Here is a 20,210-nt window from a genome sequence, read left to right on the forward strand (position 1 = left end):
CTGTCCCCAGCACACCCTCAGACTGTGTTGGTCATTGACGTAAGCAAAGCACTTAACTGTATGTTTCAATTTACACGTGACAAATACAGCTGATCTTCTGAAGAATCAATTGAGCAAGTTATGAATATTATGGAACTGTAGTTACTTCTAGTTTTCCTGATTCAGCAGTCCCTTAAAATCAAAATATACGCTGCTCAAATAATAACAATCCAGGGCTCTAAATCGAAAGCAACCAAAATGTGCACTAGAATAGATTAAACTGGACATGACATAATGGCTTGTTTGTGTATATTTGTAATAACATCAGACGCAGAGAGACACCATTATCAGAGGACAACAGACTGAGTGAATGGAAAGTGCATCAACAGTAGATACTAAGTGGCTGTGCTTTATTTATGAGATAGACATGTCAAGACAAAGCCATTAGCTCATGTTTTTAGTTTTGAAAAATCCTACATTCTGGGTTTTGATGCATTAAAACCATAAGGCAAAGGAGCAGAATTCAGTCCATTGAGTCTGCTCTGCCATTCCAGATTATCTCTCTCAACCCCGTCCTTCTGCCTTCTCCCCGTAACCTTTGACGCCCTTACTAATCAAGAACCTATCAACCTCCGCTTTATGACTTGCCTTCCACATCTGTCTGTGGCAATGAATTCCACAGATTTATCACCCTCTGGCTAAAGAAATTCCTCCTCATCTCTATTCTAAGGAGACGCCCTTCTATTCTGAGTGCTCCCCTGTAATTTTGTTTTGGAAGAATATTATATCCAATGCCAGATTCGTCAAGACAGTGCTTGAAATCTGCTGCAGGAAACACTGATGACCAGTCCTCCAGCACTGATGATTTCAGACATTTAAATAGTCTATTTAGATATGCAATGATTACTCCTTTAATTTCATTCAAATACAGTTTTTTTCCTGTGCATGCACAAGGAATGATTGCCTCTAATGCCATAATTCCTCAGGATGCTGTGTGTCCACCAGTGGTGGAGGCTGTATAAAAGGCGCTTGACTCAAAATTGTCAACTCACTGGATAGAGTACTACCATGATACTAGATGTCTTACTGCTCTCCCGAGTGCCATGCTGCAGGTTTAAGATCCGTGAAGTAAATGGTGACAGGTGCAACGTATCTAAAACTAGATCGACTTGGAGGAGGGGGCTGGCCCCAAGATTACACAGATATCCTAATCAGAGAAAAAGGTCAACCAAAAGGGGATCAATATTCCCAATTTTTGGCCTGAACCCTGGACAAGTTAAGAAACAGTAAATGTAGCCATTTTGAATATGAGCATCATGCACATTGTCAAGGGAAGGAATGAGGGTTACTGATTTGCTGTGTCTAAGTCCAATGTATGAGTTAAACCAGAATGTCCAACACTTCTGCAGTGTTTTGGCCAAGGTGGCACTCCATACCATCTACTTATCTTGTGCAAACCACTGTGGCTCTGGTCACACTGAACCATGCTTTGACAATGGCTGGGGATTTAAGAATTTTACAGAGTGAAGATCCCCTCATTCACTTTAAGTTTTACACCATCATCTCTGTTTCCCACTTGTGATTTTCCTAACACCATGGAGCCATCCGTACAACGGTTCACAATCTGCTACCACTTACACTACAGGCTGACATTAGCTCCCACCTACGTCACCGCTAAACATGAATCCACCGCACAACGTTGCACAAGCCCTCAATGAGGCTCCTTCTAAACTTACTAAGCCAGCAATCAGCAATGGAGATAAAAGGGTGTTTTGTGTAGAAGAGGTACTACGTCAAACTGAGTCACGAGGAGAAAATCCAGCTCCCCCTCTCGGACAATAACACTTATAAATTATCACAACTTTCAACACTTGACATTATAGAACTTTCACTTTACATGATGATCAAAGACTATATAAAAAATCTAATCCAATAAGTTACAAAGTTTTGTCCTTAATTACAGCTTCTTTGTAAACAGTTGATTTCATTATGGTTGCCAGAGTCTGTCTTGATTCATAGTGTCATAGAATGCTGCAGCACAGAACAGGCCCGTCCTCCTATCTAGTCCGTGCCAAACTATTAATCTGCCTAGATTCACTAAAGAAAGAGCAAGTGATGGTGAAAGGCACGGACTGAATCTCACGAACGGCCCAACAGTGAGTGGCTCCCTGACATGCACATCTTGCACGTCGAGGAACTCGAAAGTAAAATGTCCAAAGAGCTGATGCCTTCTGCTGTTATAAAGCACTACTGCTGCCACGGTGGGATACACTGCCGATTAGACTGCCGCGTGTGCTTCATGAACTCCTTGGGTGCAGGTGGCATGCGTGTGCTCTGTGGATCGCCTCAGATGCTCTCCACAAAGCTGCCGGGGAAGAGCCCCGTTTTGCCGTTCCGCTGCAGGGTGCCTTTGAACCAACCGTCCTCACGCTTCTTGTGTACAAACACAATGTCGCCGTCTTTTAGTTCCAGCTCAGCCTCACTCTGCGGAGGGTAGGATACAACAACTCTGTACCTGGTCGAAAAGAAGAGGATACTATTAGACAGGCCCCGGCCATTGGACTGAGCTCAAACCTGTTCTGCCAAGCACAGCACAGGAAGATGGTACAGGGATGCTTCTTTAGTTAGAGTAGCTAGGGAAGCATTGGGGGATGGAGGTAGTGTCACAGTAGTGTAGCGGTTAGTGCAATCACTTTACAGTACCAGTGAACAGTTTCCTCTGGGCACTCAAATTCCCTCCCACATTCCAGAAGATATACAAGTCAGGGTTAGTAAGTTGTGAACATGTTATGTTGGTACCGGAAGCATGGTGAAGCTTGAGGGCTGCCCCCAGCACATCCCCAACGCGTATTTCACCACCTGTTTCAATGTACATCTGACAAGTAAGGCTATTTTTTCACCTTTACTTATTTTATTTTTTATCTAGTGCCACTCACTAGATTTTTATTTGTTTTTTTTTGCAGAAATGACGTGCATGAAAGCCCCAGGAGATGAGCAGTTTTGAGATACTCAAGCCACACCGTCTGGCACCAACAATCATTGCATGGTCACAGTCACTTTCAGCACATTTTTCCCCACTCTGATGTTACACAGTTGACCATGTCTGCTGTGAGCTGCTGCTACACGGTTGACTGATTAAATATTTGTATTAATAAGCTGGTGTACCTACTAAAGTGGCCACTGAGTGTACATGATGCAGTCTTTTCTTTGTAACTAAACAGCATCAAAGTCTTTCCAATACAAAAGATACATTCAAAAATCACTAAAAGAACAACGGCTTATTCACATAATGGGCATAATCAAGTTCAAAATATTCTGTGGACATAAAGTCTGTATTCAAGAGGACAGGAAGGTTGGATGAACAGCAAAATAATCCAGTGATGTTATTGAAGGAATAAAAGATAACCCAGATATATTTTTTGTTCTTCAATTTGTGGTTTGAAGGTTATTAAGACTGTAAGACTTGGGAGCAGAATTACACCATTTGGTCCATCAAGTCTGCTCTACCATTCCATCATGGCTGATTTATTATCCCTCTTAACCCCATTCTCCTCCCATCTTGAGGCTGAGGTCTGAGATAAATGTCCCACCTGAAGGACGGTAACTGTGCCAGTAATGTCCTCCTACAGTCCTGCTCTAGAGGGTCAGCCTGGATTATGACTTCATGTCCACAGATTTCTAAGCCAAAGCCAAGTATGCAGACAAGAACATGAGGTGCTTAGCTATGAGGTCAGGCCATTCAAAGTCACTTTCTGGTTCCACTATCCAAATGCCTCCTCAAACCACTCCAAAGTGGCCAGAGTTGAAATCCCTTCCTGGATTCCGCTGCCGAAGGAGTTTCTCTATTTACACACACCATCAAATCTTTTTGATGTATTAGCTACTTTTCCTCTCATGTCCACGAGAACAGAGGCCACGTTTATAAAGTCTGGCTTGAGAATTTAAGCTCCACTATTATTCTAATAATTTCAAGTTTACCCACTCCAAAGTCAATATAGCTTACAAGGCAAAACTTACAGTAATTGTTCTCTCTTCCCTCTTTCTCTCTTTTACTATTCCCCATTCTGGTTACCTTCTCAACCTTTCTCCTTACCTGCCCATCATCTTCCTCTGGTTCCCCTCCTCCTTCCCTTTCTCCCATGGTCCACTCCCCTCTCCTATCAGATTCCTTCTTCGTCAGCCTTTTACTTCTTCCATGAATCACCTCCCAGATTCCCGCATCATCCTCCTCCCTCTCACCTGCCAGGTTATACTTCTTCCCTTCCCACCCTCATATTCTAGCTTCTGCCCCCTTTCTTTTTGGTCCCGATGAAGGGTTTCTGGCCAAAGCATTGACAGCTTATTCCCCTCCAAAGATGCTGCCTGACATGCTGAATTTCTCAAGCTATTTGTGTGTTACTCAAGATTTCCAGCATCTGCTAAATCTTAAACACAAGGATGTCTGCAGATGCTGGAAATCCAAAGCAACACACACAAAATGCTGGAGGAATTCAGCAGGTCAGGCAGAATCTGTGGAAATAAACAGTGGACGTTTCTGGCAAAACCTGGGATATGAAGGGGGAAGTTGCTTTAATAAAAAGGTTGGGGGAGGGGAAAGAGGTTAGTTGTTAGGTGAAGTCAGGTGGGTTAGGAAAATAAAAGGCTGGAGAGGAAGGAATCTGTTAGGAGAGTGGACCATTGGGAGAAAGGGAAGGAGGAGGGAACCCAGGGGGAGAAGATACACAGGTGATAAGAGGTAAGAGACCAGTGTGAGGAATAGAAGAAGAGGGGAGGGGTGAGGAATTTTTTTTGCTACATCTCTTGTGTTGCTGAATGCTGCACTCCAGATGGAGTTTAGCACAGGCTTCATACAACAGAGGAACTATCACATCCACTTTTGATTGCAGGTCCTGCTGACATGAACCTCCACATCCCACTGAGCACCTGATTCATGTTCCTCTGTCTTATCATGGAGATGGAGACATCCTGCTACTGTTCTGATTGGATTTCCACCAAATTAAAACGACTAAACACCAGTGATTCTGCAGATGCTGTAAATCTGGAACAAAACAGATAAAATGCTGGAGGAACTCAGCAGATCAGGCAGCGTCTATGATGGGGGAATTAACACTCAACTTTCCAGGCTGAGACTCCCCTCAGTCCTGATGAAAGATCTCAGCCTCCAGCATTTTGTGTGTGCTAGTTTTTTGGATTGGAAAATGTTTTTTTTTTGCTGTTTCAACAGTCTGAAACAACCAGAGGATGTATATTTAAACATAATGCCTACAGTACAAAAAGAGGTACTAGGAGACGTGTGTGTGTGTGTGTGTGTGTGTGTGTGTGTGTGTGTGTGTGTGTGTGTACGCACGCGCAGAGGATTGGTTAGGATCCAAAATGCTTAACTGTTAACTGGAAACAGCGGTGGAAGCAGTTTCTAAGCCACGAAGCATATTTATATAATTTTCTTTCTAAAGTAGAATTGTGACCTGTTTTACCAGCAAAGCTCTCAGGAATGGGGCTATGCACTTTGAAACATTCCCACAGGTGTGAAAGTACGGAGGGTGGACAGAGTGGAGACACAAGCAGAATGCAGATATGTTAGTGTGTCGGGGGTCAGAAGTGAATGTCATTGTTATTACAAAAGGGAAGATACTTGGAAAGCTGAAAAGCATGAAGGTTGATTAGTCACCTGGACCCAATCGACTGCCCCCCAGAGTTCTGAAAGAGGTAGCTAAAGAGATTGTAGAGGCATTTCAAGAATCACTAGATTCTGGAATGGTACCTGTGGACTGGAAAATTGCAAATGCTAATCCACCCTTTAAGAAGAAAGGGATGCAGAAGACAGGAAATTATAAGCTGGTTAGTCTGACATCAGTAGTTAGAAAGATGTTGAGGTCGATAACTTAAGATGCGGTTTCAGGATACTTGGAGGCAAGATAATAAAAATACCTGAAGTCAGCATTGTTTTCTAGAGGGGAAATCTTGCCTGACAAATCTGTTGGAATTGTTCGAGGAAGTAACAGGTCAGGTAAACAAAAGAGAGTCAATGGATGTTGCTTATTTGGATTTTCAGAAGGCATTTAATGAGGTGCCGCACATGGAGCTGCTTAAAAGATAAGAACCCCTGGCATTTCAGGAAAGATACAAACTTGGATAGAGCATTGGCTGACTGGCAGGAGGCAAAGAGTGGGAATAAAGGAGGCTTTTTCTGGTTGGCTGCCAATAACTAGTGGTATGCCACAGGAGTCGGTGTTGGGAGTCAGTCAGAGTCTTCTTTTTACGTTGTATGTCAATGATTCGGATGAAGGAATTGATGGCTTTATGGCCAAGTTTGTAGATGATACGAAGATAGATGGAGGGAAAGGTAGGGGTATGGTCACACACTTTGGCTGAAGGAATAAAATCACGTACTATTTTCTAACTGGGGAGAAAATTCAAAAATTAGAGGTGCTGAAAGACTTAAGACTCCTCATGCAGGATTCCCTAAATGTTAACTTGCAGGTAATGAATGCAAATGCAATGTTAGCATGCATTTCAAGAGGACCAGAATACAAAAGCAAGCATGTAATTCTGAAGCTTTATAAGGAATTAACTACACTTGGAAAATGTTGAGCAGTTTTGGGCCTCTATCTGAGAAAAAATATGCTGGCATTGGAGGGGGTCCAGAGGAGTTTCAAGAGAATGATTCCAGGGATGAAAGGGTTAACATATGAGGAGTGTTTGATAGCTCTGGGCCTGTACTCGCTGGAGTTTAGGAGAATGATAGGGATCTCATTACAACCTATCAAATATTGAAAGGCCTACATAGAGTGGATGTGAAGAGAATGTTTCCTATAGTGAGTGAGTTCAGGACCAGAGGGCACAGCCTCAGAATTGAGGGACGTACATTTAGAACAGAGATGAGGAAATATTTCTTTAGCTAGAGGCTGTTGAATCTGTGGAATTTGTTGCCACAGGTGGCTATGCAAGCCAATTCAGTGGGTATATTTAAGGTGAAAGCTGATAAGTTCTTGGTTAATCAGGGTGTCAAAGGTTACAAGAAGGCAGGTCAATGGAGTTGAGAGGGGTAATAAATGGGCCATGATGGAATAGTGGAGTAGACTCGATGAGCCAGATGGCCTAATTCTGCTCCTACGTCTTATGCTTATGGATATGGAGTCACAGGAAATAATAGACAGAAAAAGGGTTGGCGGAAATCTCTTCATATTGTTGCAGAAGGGAGTCTGTGGCCATTTTGGATCGAAACCCTGAGTAAGGACTAAGTGTGGAGAGAGGAGGTGGAGGCACGGGAGATGACAGGCAGGGTCCGGAGTGCATCACAGAATCACATTTGTTTTATAATCCTTTTCAGGCTCTCAGATCCTCTTTGTTGGTCTCTTAAATTTAAACAATCTCCCACAAAAGATAATTGGCAGGTCGCCTTTTTTGAACTACAATCCTAAACAGTTTCAATGCCTAAAACTATAAGGGATACAGACACATTTGACATTTCTAAATGCTAGCTCAAAACCTATTTATTTCACCTTGCTTTTAGCTAACAACACTCGTTTATTTTTATATTTGTACTTTATCCCATTGTAAAGAACTTTGAATTAAATCATTTGTAAATAACATTATAAAAAGGAGTTCCTGTAAATCTCTTTACTTCGTTGCATAAGTTCAACACCAGTTCAATAAGCCATGCCAGTAGACCATGGGAGTAAGGGAAGGAGGGGAACCAGAGGGAGGTGATAGGTAGGTGAGGAGAAGAGAAAGGGTGAGAGAATAACCAGAATGGGAATAGTAGTTCTGAAACCATATGGAATATTCAGCAGGATGAGTGGAATTCACGTGAAAAGTCATTGGGCAGGAACACAAACTGTTTCCCTCCCTGTTTGTGCTGACTGATTTACTGAGTATTACAGGTCATTTATGTCCTTGTTCCAAGCCAGCCAGTTCATGTTTGCAGCACCTGGCTTGGTATGGAAACGCCGATGCACTTGAAAGGAAAAGCCTACAAAAAGTAGTGGATACAGCCCAGTCCGTCACGGGTAAAGTCTTCCCCCACTATTGAGCACTTCTACAAAGAGCACTGTCAGAGAAAAGCGGTATCCATCACCAGGGACCCTCACCATCCAGGCCATGCTCTCTTCTCACTGCCTTAGGTCGGACACCACCCAAGTTCAGGAAGTTATTACCTCTCAACAATCAGGCCTCTGAACCAGCATGGTTAACTTCACTCACTTCCAAGGACTCTACAATTCATGTTATCAAAATTTATATATTATCGTTTTGTTTTTTTTTCTTTTTCATGTGCACAATTTGTTGTCTTTTGCATGCAGTTTTTCATTGATTCGTGTTTCTTTGCATTTACTGTGAATGCCCACAAGAAAATGATTTCAGAGTAGTATATGGTGACATACTGTACATATACTTTGATAATAAATTTCCTTTGAACTTTGGAGACATTCAAATACTACTTTAAGATTTGAGCCAGTGTGCCGCAGTCAGTGGAGGAGCAGGACACATGATCAAGCAGGCTTCAGATCCAATGTTGTGCCAAGGTATTCACACAGTCTGCCACTATTGCAGTAAAATATTCTGGGCGAAGATTTCAAAGTAGAGTTTTCAGTTTGCACAGAGCACATTTGGTAAATTTGTAACAGCAACACCGTTAATAATTTACAGTTCGAAATGGGTTTCTCCAAACTAATAAATGCAATCCAGCACAAGGACTTAACAGAAATGCCAAAGTCATTTTGTTAATAATTTATGAGCTCTGCAGAATTGTTCTGTTGCTTGAGGTTTACCAGAAAAGAGAGGAGTGCTGGTGATAGAGTGGGGGAGGGTGGAGAGAAACAGAGACAGAAAGAGATAGAGATAGAGAGAGATAGAGAGAGACAGACAGACTGAGACAGATAGAGACACAGAGAAAGAGAGAGGCACACAAGGGAGGGAGAGAGAGAGAGAGAGAGATACAGGGGTGTGGTAGAAATGAGGGGGGAAAAAAGTCGAGGGGGAGGAGAGGGTTAGAGGGCGAGAGTGGTAATGAAGAGGGTGAGGAGATATTCTTAGACAAGTATTTTATGCAAGACGAGTTGGTCAAATAGAGAATACACAATTTTTGTTTTGCTGTCAACTTCAGGGGATGATTGTAGGGAAACAAGGCTGAAACATTACCTTTCGCATGGTATGGATTTGGATTCCAACTGAACTGAACCCATGGATGAACAAGGTTGCCTTGGAGGAGGGGCGATGGGGACACCAGAGTCCAAGGAAGCAGTCTTCCGATGGAGTGTTTCAAACATGGCTCCTATAGTTTCTGTGTCTACAGGGCAGGACCCAGCTCTGTTGTGGTTTATGCCTGCAGAGACCTCAGGCCCCACAGCCCCCTGTAGCACTGTCTCTGAAGCAGCCTGTTCAGATTCTAATGTAGGTGAGGACGGAGGCGAAGGGCGAGACTTCCGCTTCGTAGATGCGCCAGATAGGAGTTTCAGAAAACTTTTCTTTTCCTTCTGTAAGGAAGCAAGAAAACCACCCAATAGCCTTCATCACCAATGGTCAATTTCAATAGATGAATCTCATATTTGCCAGAGTACTAGAGTACTGGTTGTCAATTACTATGTCACAAGAACACTCCCAGAGAGTCTTCAAATCATGCAGAAAAGTGCATTACCTGACCTATCTTTTGACTGTTTCCAGCACAACCCCTAACCCACCCATTGAAGGCATGAAATGGCGAAGGAACGTTAGGCTGTATTCATCCAAGTTTTCAGGTGCCAGGCACTAGGGGTGGATACAAGGTGATTGGAGGAAAGTTCAAAGGGATGTCAGAATCAGAATCAGGTTTATTATCACCGGTATGTGACGTGAAATTTGTTAACTTAGCAGCAGCAGCTCAATGCAATACATAATCTAGCAGAGAGAGAAAAATAATAATAATAATAATACATAAAATAAAACATAATAAATAAACAAGTAAATCAATTACATATATTGCATAGATTATTAAAAAATGTGCAAAAACAGAAATACTGTATATTAAGAAAGTGAGGTAGTGTCCAAAGCTTCAAAGTCCATTTAGGAATCAGATGGCAGAGGGGAAGAAGCTGTTCCTGAATCACTAAGTGTGTGCCTTCAGGCTTCTGTATCTCCTACCTGATGGTAACAGTGAGAAAAGTGCATGCCCTGGGTGCTGGAGGTCTTTAATAACGGCGCTGCCCTTCTGAGACACCACTCCCTAACGAAGTCCTGGGTACTTTGTAGGCTAGTGCCCAAGATGGAGCTTTTTTTTGGTCCTGTGCAGTAGTCCCTCCATACCAGACAGTGATGCAGCCTGTCAGAATGCTCTCCATGGTACAACTATAGAAGTTTTTGAGTGTATTTGTTAACATGCTAAATCGCTTCAAACTCCTAATAAAGTACAGCCATTGTCTCTATACACAGAGTGAGTAAGTTCTTTATACACCGAGTGTTGGGTGCATGAAACACCTGCCAGGGATGGTGGTGGAGGCAGATAAATCAGGGACATTTAAGGTGGCACATGAATGATAGAAAAATGGAGGGTATGTAGGAGGGAAGATTTAGATTTATCTTAGGGTAGGCTAAAAGGTCAGCATAACATTGTGTGCCTAAGAGCCTGTGCTGTGTGGTTGCATTCGGTGCTCTAAAAATTTAGCTGGCACTTCTGGGTAATGTGTCCGCTGCTGAACATTTAGTGATGGCCAGATGAGCTTACTGTCACAAGTAAAATTCTACTAAACACTGAAGTCCATGATTGGTGAAGGCCTGAAACGCCAGTGGGGGTTCAATGTCGAAGGGATAAGGTCACTTCCAGAAGATTATTTTTGAAGTTACTGATATACACCTATCAATTGAATCTCGATTGATAATTGAATCTTTGCTTTGCAAAGCCTCATCACATAATTTAGTTGCAATGATTAGTCAAGTACTACATCCCAGTGCAAACTACCCCTTCCAATCGTTTCTAGTCTGTTTGAATATGCCAGGATAGGATAACAGACCAGCCTCTGAAATACTCCCATGGGTCAGATTTTACCTCATACACACAGAATGCTGGAGGAACTCAAAAGGTCAGGCAGTATCTGTATAAAGGAATGAAGAGTTGATGTTTCGGGCTGAGACCTTTCATCAGCCCAGAACTTCAACTCTTTATTCCTATCCACAGATGCTGTCTAACTTGCTAAGTTCTTTCACATTCTCTGTGTGTTACTCAGGATTTCCAGCATCTGCAGAATCCCTTGTGTTTAAGATTTACCCCATAGATTGGTCTGGTAGCTAATGCACATCCCTCGGCCAGAATCCTGGGCCAAGTGGCTTTATCTTGAGTTTCCATCCTTTTCCGATCTACTCTAACCATTTACACCACCTCTTTAAGAACATCTCTACTCCCTCACACGTTATTACCAACTTTTGGACAAAGCTTCATCTCCCCGCCCTCAATCCGTCGAAGACTTTCCACCTTTGCCCTTTCACCTGTTCCTCCACTGGCCATTGCAACACCTGGTCTCTATTTTAGGTTTCGCATCTGCAGTGTCCTTGCTTTTCATCCTTCACTGGTGCTTTGGGAGATGTGCTGTGTTTTATCTTTTCAACTACATTGCTAACCAGAACTGCATGAGAACATATCATAAACACAAGAGATACTGCAAATCCTAAGTAATACACAAAATATGCTGGAGGAACTCAACAGATCAGGCTGTATCTATGGAGGGAAATAAATACCTAATAAATAGACTGAAACCCACCATTTGGACTGGCGGGGGGGGGGGCGGGGTGCAGATTAGGGCTTCTGCCCTCTTCCTTTCAGTCCCGATGAATGGTTCATTTGTCTCCGGCACATCTGCTCTCAGGATAAGAGATGTCCTCTTTTTTCCAAAAAAACTGGGTATCCATTCCACCACCATCGTTACTGCTCTCACCCACATCTCCTACATATTCCTCAGATCTACCCTCACCTCATTCTCCCGCTGTCATAACAGTTCCTTATCTACCACCCACGAGCCTCTATACCCGGCACATCTTCTGTATCTTTGCCATTTCTAACGGGACCCTACCACTAAGCACATCTTTCCCTTCCTCCCACTCTCCGCTTTCCGTAGGGTTTGCTCTGTACGTGACTGCCTTGCCCACTCGTGCCGATCTGCTGATCTCCCTCGTGGCACCTATCCCTGCAAGCAGGACAGGAGCTGCATATGCCCCTTCACCCCCTCCCTCATCTCCGTTCCTTCCAGTTGAGTCTGTCGGGGTCATCAACTGTATCTAGTGTTCCTGACGCGGCCTGCTCTACACCAGTGAGATCCGAGATAGATTAAAGAACTGCACTGTTTAGTACCTTTGCTCCATCTGCTGCAAAAGGCATGATCTCCCAGTGGCTACCCATTCCCATTCTGACATGTTTTTCCATGGCCTCCTCTGCTGCCATGGTGAGACCATACTCAGGACAGAGGAACAACTCCTTATATTCCATCTGGGTAGCCTCCAACCTGATTGTATGAACAGTAATTTCTCCATTCCTCATTCTGGTTCCCCTCTCACTCCTTTTCTCCCCACAGAACTGTCACTTCACACTAATTCCCTTCCTCCTTCCTTTTCTTCCATGGTCTACTGCTCTCTCCTATCAGATTCCTTCTTCTTCAGCCCTTTAAATCTTCCACTTATCCCTTCCCAGCTTCTTACTTCATCCACCACTCTCCTACCCTCAGACTTCCCCTGTTCAACTTCTCTCACTATCACATGCCAGCTCGTACTCCTTCCCCTTGCCCACCTTTTTATTCTGGCTTCTTCTGCCTTCACTTCCAGTCTCGGTCCGAAACATGGACTGTTTTTTCCCCTTCATAGATGCCTCCTGACTTGCTGAGTTCCTCCAGCATTTTGTGCGTGTTCCTGTAAGACTCAGTTGTGATTACACTGGACAACAAAATTTTTTCAAGTGTTGCTTCCTCAGAATTTTTTTTTGTTTATGATAGACTGCTTGAAGATGAACACAAATATAATTTCAAACTACTTATATCACATAGGAATTTGGAGAAAAAAATTAACTTTTATTGAATATAATGTGTTTAATTGCATAAAGGTGCTAATGCTTTGCAATAGTTCAACTAAGTTAAAAATATTTTGTTAATGATTTCCATTTGTACTCAGTGTCTGAGGCTTCTCGCTTAAGTGTCCAACAATAATTCGCCAGCATTGATAGATTCCAGTTGCCCTGGTATCTTTTCTCCATGAGCGCAATGCTTTGGTGAAACCTTTCACCATGCTCGTCACTAACAGCACCAAGATTTGCAGGGAAGAAGTCTAAATGGGAATGCAGAAAACGAATCTTTAGGGACATATTGCATTTCATGGTTTTATATGCTTGAAGCATGCTTTCGACCAGCTGCATGTAGTTTGGTGCTCTGTAGATGCCGAAAAAATTTAAACAACTTCCTTGAAGTTGCTGAGTGCGCTGAGTTCCTTGAAGTGCGTGCGCTGCTGAGGACCCGTGACTCCGCCTTCAGAGCAGGCAACAAGGCAGCCCTAACAACAGCGAGGGCCAAACTGTCCCGGGCCATCAGAGAGGCAAAGCATGCACATGCCCAGCGAATCCACAGCCACTTCCAGGACAGCAGCGACACGCGGCGCATGTGGAAGGGCATTCAGGACATCACCAACTACAAGACAACACCACCTGCCTGTGCTGGTGATGCCTCCCTCCCAGATGCATTGAACAACTTCTACGCTCATTTTGAGGCGGAAAATGACGTGGCAGCGAGGAAGACCACCTCTCCTCCAAATGACCAGGTGCTGTGTCTTACTGGGGCTGATGTGAGGAGAACCCTGTGCAGGGTCAACCCACAGAAGGCTGCTGGACCAGACAATATTCCTGGCAGAGTGCTTAAAGGATGTGCAGACCAGCTAGCAGAGATTCTCACTGACATCTTCAACATCTCCCTGAGCAGTGCCATCGTTCCTACGTGCTTCAAGGCTGCCACCATTGTCCCCGTGCCGAAGAAGTCTTCAGTGTCCTGCCTCAACGACTACTGTCCCATTGCACTCACATCCATCATCATGAAGTGTTTTGAGAGGCTTGTCATGAGGCACATCAAGACCCTGCTGCCCCCCTCACTGGACCCCCTGCAGTTCGCGTACCGTCCCAACCGTTCCAACAGACGACGCCATTGCCATCACCCTCCACCTGGCCCTAACCCACCTGGACAAAAAAGACACGTACATTTGAATGCTGCTCAGCATTCAACACAATCATTCCTCAGAAACTGATTGGAAAGCTGAGCCTACTGGACCTGAACACCTCCCTCTGCAATTGAATCCTAGACCTCCTGACTGGCAGACCTCAGTCAGTCCGGATTGGAAGCAGCATCTCCAACACCATCAACACTGAGCACAGGGGAGCCCCCCAGGACTGTGTGCTCAGTCCACCGCTGTTCACTCTGCTGACCCACGACAGTTCAAGTTCGCCGATGACACAACCATGGTGGGTCTCATCAGCAAGAATGATGAGTCAGCATACAGAGAGGAGGTGCAGCTGCTAACAGACTGGTGCAGAGCCAACAATCTGTCTCTGAATGCGAACAAAAGAGATGGTTGTTGACTTCAGAAGGACATGGAGCGACCACTCCCTACTGAACATCGATGACTCCTCTGTAGAGATTGTTAAGAGCACCAAATTTCTTGGTGTTCACCTGGCGGAGAATCTCACTTGGTCCCTCAACACCAGCTCCATAGCAAAGGAAGCCCAGCAGCGTCTCTACTTTCTGCAAAGGCTGAGAAAAGTTCATCTCCCACCCCCATCCTCACCACATTCTACAGAGGTTGTATTGAGAGCATCCTGAGCAGCTGCATCACTGCCTGGTTCGGAAATTGCACCATCTCGGATCACAAGACCCTGCAGCGGATAGTGAGGTCAGCTGAGAAGATCATCGGGGTTTCTCTTCTTGCCATTATAGATATTTACACCACACGTTGCATCCATAAAGCAAACAGCATTATGAAGGACCCCACGCATCTCCTCATACAAACTCTTCTCCCTCCTGCCATCTGGCGAAAGGTACCGAAGCATTCGGGCTCTCATGACCAGACTATGTAACAGTTTCTTCCCCCAAGCCATCAGACTCCTCAATACCCAGAAGCTGGACTGACACCAACCTACTGCCCTCTACTGTGCCTATTGTCTTGTTTATTATTTATTGTAATGCCTGCACTGTTTTGTGCACTTTATGCAGTCCTGGGTAGGTCTGTAGTCTACTGTAGTTTTTGTGTTGTTTTACGTAGTTCAGTGTAGTTTCTGTATTGTTTCATGTAGCAACATGGTCCTGAAAAACATTGTCTTGTTTTTACTGTGTACTGTACCAGCAGTTATGGTCGAAATGACAATAAAAATTGACTTGACTTGAATGCCTTCCATGTGATTTTCTCCGGTCCCACCAGAAATTCTTCAAAATTGCCTGTCATTGATGACCTGTTTGATTTGTGGACCAACAAAAATGCTTTCCTTAATTTTGGCATCTGTTATTCTGGGAAGCATCTGTCTCAAATATCAAAATCCTTCATAGAAATGTTTGTGCCTGGTGATAGCAAATTCCATCCTTACAGTCCTGAACCCAATAATTATTACTAAAACCTGTCCTGACATGCAGCAGCTGCGCCGCCTAAGCATGCCTGGACATGATAGGAAACTTTCCAGCTTACATTGTAGGCAACATTTTAATTGACTTGAATTATGAATTGAAATAATAAACATAAGTTTATTTAAAAAATGGTGTGTGATAGGGAAATTTCATGGTGATTTTCATGATCAGTAGCCCAAAATTCATAAGATACACCTAAAGGTATTCGGGAAGCAAAATCTTTGTTGTCCAGCGTTATACAACATCCCCTTGATCGAAGCTCCCCAGTAGCGGAAAAAAGGATAAGCCCCTCACCTTTTCTCTGCTCTCCTTCTCAAGTTTACCAGCAGCTGAGACCGTTGGGGGAGCAGTGGTGGGAACGGCTGGGATGGCACACGTCGCAACGCCCAACGGCTCCCCCTCTAGTGCTGTGGCGCTGACATTCGGAGGGGTTATGGCGGACGCGGCGGAGGTGAGAGCAACGCCCAGCCTGGCTGCCGTGGGAGCCGTGACCACCGCGAAAGGGGCGACCGTCTGTAGGACCTGCTGCGGCTGCTGCAGGGAGGCGGCTTGTTGGTGAGCGACTGAAGTCGTGGGGATGGGAGAGGCTGGGTTGTGCGCTTGGATCGGAGTCACTGCTGCCGTTGGTCGTTCTTGGCCCTGGGCTACAGCTGTGGGGAATAAAGAGATTTCAGCAGGTTAACATTTTAGTGTAATACCTGGATTATAAAGCAAGAGATAGAAAATGTCAGACAGGGAGACTGGGACGAGGTCATTGGGAAGGTTGGAATGTTCCATGTCAGGATTGCAGAGTTATAATATTGATCAAAAATGGGGTGGGGGAAATCACCCAATTAGGAATTAAAATTTACAGAAATACAAGTTCAAACAGCAGTAACTAAAGTGAGGAAATAAGGCATTCATTCTTCCAGGTTTAATGAAATGAACAGTTTGAGTAAGCTGAAACATGACAGCATCATGCCAATATGGCCTTACCTGTTCGCACTGCATTGCGGGCCTGGTTAACCGTCATTTGGCCAGTCATGTGCATCAGGACTTTGGCCTGTGGATTTGTGGCCTGTGTATGTGCCGCTGATATCACCGCAGTGGGGAGCGGAGGCGTCGGGCTGATGGGTCGGCCGAACTCCAGGCCGTTTCCAGGATTTTTGGATTGAGATGCTGGCAAGGGCATGACTGTGGTGGTTCCTCGACCACCTTGTGCTGTTACTACTGCTGACAGTTTTGACTGCCCTGCTCCAGATGGTGCTCTGCAATTAAAACATTAAATTAGGGAGCCAAACATATCTGATAATAGGAAGGGACTCTAGACTGACAAACAACTGCTTAGAGCAAGATTCGTAATCCTTTGCATGGAGTAAGGAATTAAGTTTCCCTTCTCCACACCACAGACTGCATCCTTTTATTTTGATTTCACAATACGGGCTCCAGTTTTAATTACTAAATAGGATAGAAACAGCATAATCAACCCAAGCTGGCAATCTTCTAAGCTCTCAATGAATAGTTTGGTCCCTATCTTCTGCTGATGGCCTCTGGTTATGCTCTTCCTCACAGATGGAAATTCTGCCTCTGCATACAAACAAAATCTTCCATAATTTGAAATCCTGAGTCACTCCTCAGCTTTCTTCCTCAAAATAAGGGAGACCCAGTCGATTTTGCTACGTACAACCTCATACCTCTGTTATTTGGAAGATTAAGAAAGAAGATAAGAGTTCGCAACTCTTTAAAAATACAAACACGAGAAAATCTGCAGATGCCAGTCCATGTTCCAAGCCTATACTGATATCTGTCCCCCACATTTCCTTCGCTACATCGACGACTGCATTGGCACTGCTTCCTGCACGCATGCTGAGCTCGCTGACTTCATCAACTTTGCCTCCAACTTTCACCCTGTCCTCAAGTTTACCTGGTCCATTTCTGACACCTCCCTCCCCTTTCTTGATCTTTCTGTCTCTATCTCTGGAGACAGCTTACCTACTGATATCTACTATAAGCCTACAAACTCTCATAGCTACCTGGACTATTCCTCTTCTCACCGTCTCTTGCAAAAACGCCATCCCCTTCTCATAATTCCTCCGTCTTCGCCGCATCTGCTCTCAGGATGAGGCTTTTCATTCCAGGACGAAGGAGATGTCTTCCTTTTTTAAAGAAAGGGGCTTCCCTTCTTTCACCATCAACTCTGCTCTCAAATGCATCTCTCCCATTTCATGCACATCTGCTCTCACTCCATCCTCCCACCACCCCACTAGGGATAGGGTTCCCCTTGTCCTCACTTACCACCCCACCAGCCTCCGGGTCCAACATATAATTTTCCATAACTTCCGCCACCTCCAACGGGATCCCACCTGTGAGTCGGCTGGGGTGATATACTGCGTCCGGTGCTCCCGGTGTGGCCTTCTATATATTGGCGAGGCCCGATACAGGCTGGGAGACCGTTTCACTGAACACCTACGCTCTGTCCTCTAAAGAAAGCACATCTTTCCCTCCAACCCTTTCTGCTTTCCGCAGAAATCGTTCCCTATGCGTCTCCCTTGTCCATTCGTTCCCCCCCAATCCCTCCCCACCGATCTCCCTTCCGACACTTATCCTTGGAAGCGGAACAAGTGCTACACATGCCCTTACACTTCTTCCCTCTCCACCATTCAGGGCCCCAGACAGTCCTTCCAGGTGAGGCGACACTTCACCTGTGAGTCGGCTGGGGTGATATACTGCGTCCGGTGCTCCTGGTGCGGCCTTTTATATATTGGCGAGACCCGACGCAGACTGGGAGACCGTTTCACTGAACACCTACGCTCTGTCCTCCAAAGAAAGCAGGATCTCCCAGTGGCCACACTTTTTAATTCCACATCCCATTCCCATTCTGATATGTCTATCCACGGCCTCCTCTACTGTCAAGATGAAGCCACACTCAGGTTGGAGGAACAACACCTTATATTCTGTCTGGGTAGCCTCCAACCTGATGGCATGAACATTGACTTCTCTAACTTCCGTTAATGTCCCTCCTCCCCTTCTTACCCCATCCCTTATTTATTATTTTTTTCCTTTTTCTATCTCTGTCCTTCTCACAATAACTCCTTGCCTGCTCTCCATCTTCCTCTGGTGCTCCACTCCCCCTTTCTTTCTCCCTAGGCCTCCTGTCCCATGGTCCTCTCCCCTCTCCAGCCTTGTATCCCTTTTGTCAATCAACTTTCCAGCTCTTAGCTCCATCCTTCCCCCTCCTGTCTTCTCCTATCATTTCGGATCTCTCCCTCCCACTCCCACTTTCAAATCTCTTACTATCTCTTCTTTCAGTTAGTCCTAACGAAGGGTCTCGGCCTGAAACGTCGACTGTACTTCTTCCTATAGATGCTGCCTGGCCAGCAAAATCCACCAGCATTTTGTGTGTGTTGCTTGCAATTCTTTACATTCTTTAATCGATATATAATTAAATAGCACTTGAATATATTCAAAGGTATTTTTCACTAGTATGGCACAAAAAAGGAACTAAGAGGCACTTGGAGAGGCAATCAAAAGCTTATTCAAAGCAGAAGATGTTAAGAATTCTGAAAGGGATATCGAGAAGGTGATGTATTTTAGAAGCAAGAATGAAGCTAGGGGTCATGACTGTTCATGCCCAAGGGAGTAATGAGAACAGAGTGGCCTTGGTGCTTCTCTGTCACCTTCATGGGTCCAAGGATCCTTCAAGATAGCAGTGCAGGTAGTTAGTGTTGTTAAAACACAAGACCTTAACAAATAGGAGCAGAATTAGGTATTCAGCCCACAGTGTCTGCTCCATCATTTGGTCTACAAATCGTGATCTATTTCCCTCTCAACCCCATTCTCCTGCATTCTCCTTGTACCACTTTACACACTTACTAATCAAAAACCTAACAACCTCCGCTTTAAGTTTACCCAATGACCTGGCCTCCTCAGCCACCTGTGGCAGTGAATTTCTGGCTAAAAAAATTCCTCCTCAGCTTTTTTCTAAAGCGTTGTCCTTCTATTCTAAGGATGTGTCCTCTGGTTCTAGACTCCCCCACTATAGGAAACATCCTCTCCATGTCCACTCTATCTATGCCTTTCAATATTCGGTAAGTTTCAATGAGATTCCACCCTCATTCTTCTAAACTCCGGCCACTACAGACCCAGGGGCATCACAAAATATTGGAAACCTCACAAAAGATACAATAACAGAGTGCCACAATGAGGCCGTCGTCAGGGTAGCAGATCAACACTTTATATTCCACCGGGTAGTCTCCAAACTGATAGCATGAATATCGATTTCTCTTTCTGCTAAAAAAAAGTTCCATCTTTTCCCTTCTTCTATTCCCCATTCTGGCCTCTTATCGCTTCTTACCTCACCATGGTGCCCCTCCTTCTTCCCCTTCTTCTGTGATCCACTCTTCTCTCCCATCAGATTCCTTCCTCTCCAGCCCTTTATCTCTTCCACTGCCTGGCTTCACCTAACACCTTCTAGCTATCCTCCTTCCCCCTTTCCCCACCTTTTATTCTGATGTCTTTCCTCTTCCTTTTCAGTCCTGAAGAAACGTCTCGGCCCAAAGCGTTGACTGTTCATTTCCTTGGATGCTGCCTGACATGCTCAGCTACTCCAACATTTTGTGCGTGTTGATATAGATCATTTACCATGCT

At 44.6% G+C, this 20,210-nt stretch overlaps 1 protein-coding gene across 2 annotated transcripts in view; it reads right to left on the reverse strand.

Annotated features, from left to right (window-relative positions):
* Positions 1–279: 279 nt before the first annotated feature.
* Positions 280–20,210, reverse strand: part of sh3rf1 (SH3 domain containing ring finger 1) — a 189,553-nt gene continuing 169,622 nt past the window's right edge. The window contains exons 9-12 of one of the 2 annotated variants that reach the window (XM_072257630.1): positions 16,560–16,831; positions 15,879–16,234; positions 9,118–9,452; positions 280–2,494 (exon numbers count right to left, since the gene is read on the reverse strand). In XM_072257630.1, the coding sequence (XP_072113731.1) occupies positions 2,326–2,494; positions 9,118–9,452; positions 15,879–16,234; positions 16,560–16,831 (1,132 nt within the window). In that variant the 3' untranslated portion in view covers positions 280–2,325. The remainder of the gene's footprint in view (positions 2,495–9,117; positions 9,453–15,878; positions 16,235–16,559; positions 16,832–20,210) is intronic. The other variant, XM_072257632.1, reaches the window with a different exon arrangement.

This window comes from Mobula birostris, chromosome 5 (genome assembly GCF_030028105.1).
Source record: "Mobula birostris isolate sMobBir1 chromosome 5, sMobBir1.hap1, whole genome shotgun sequence".
Lineage (NCBI taxonomy): Eukaryota > Metazoa > Chordata > Chondrichthyes > Myliobatiformes > Myliobatidae > Mobula > Mobula birostris.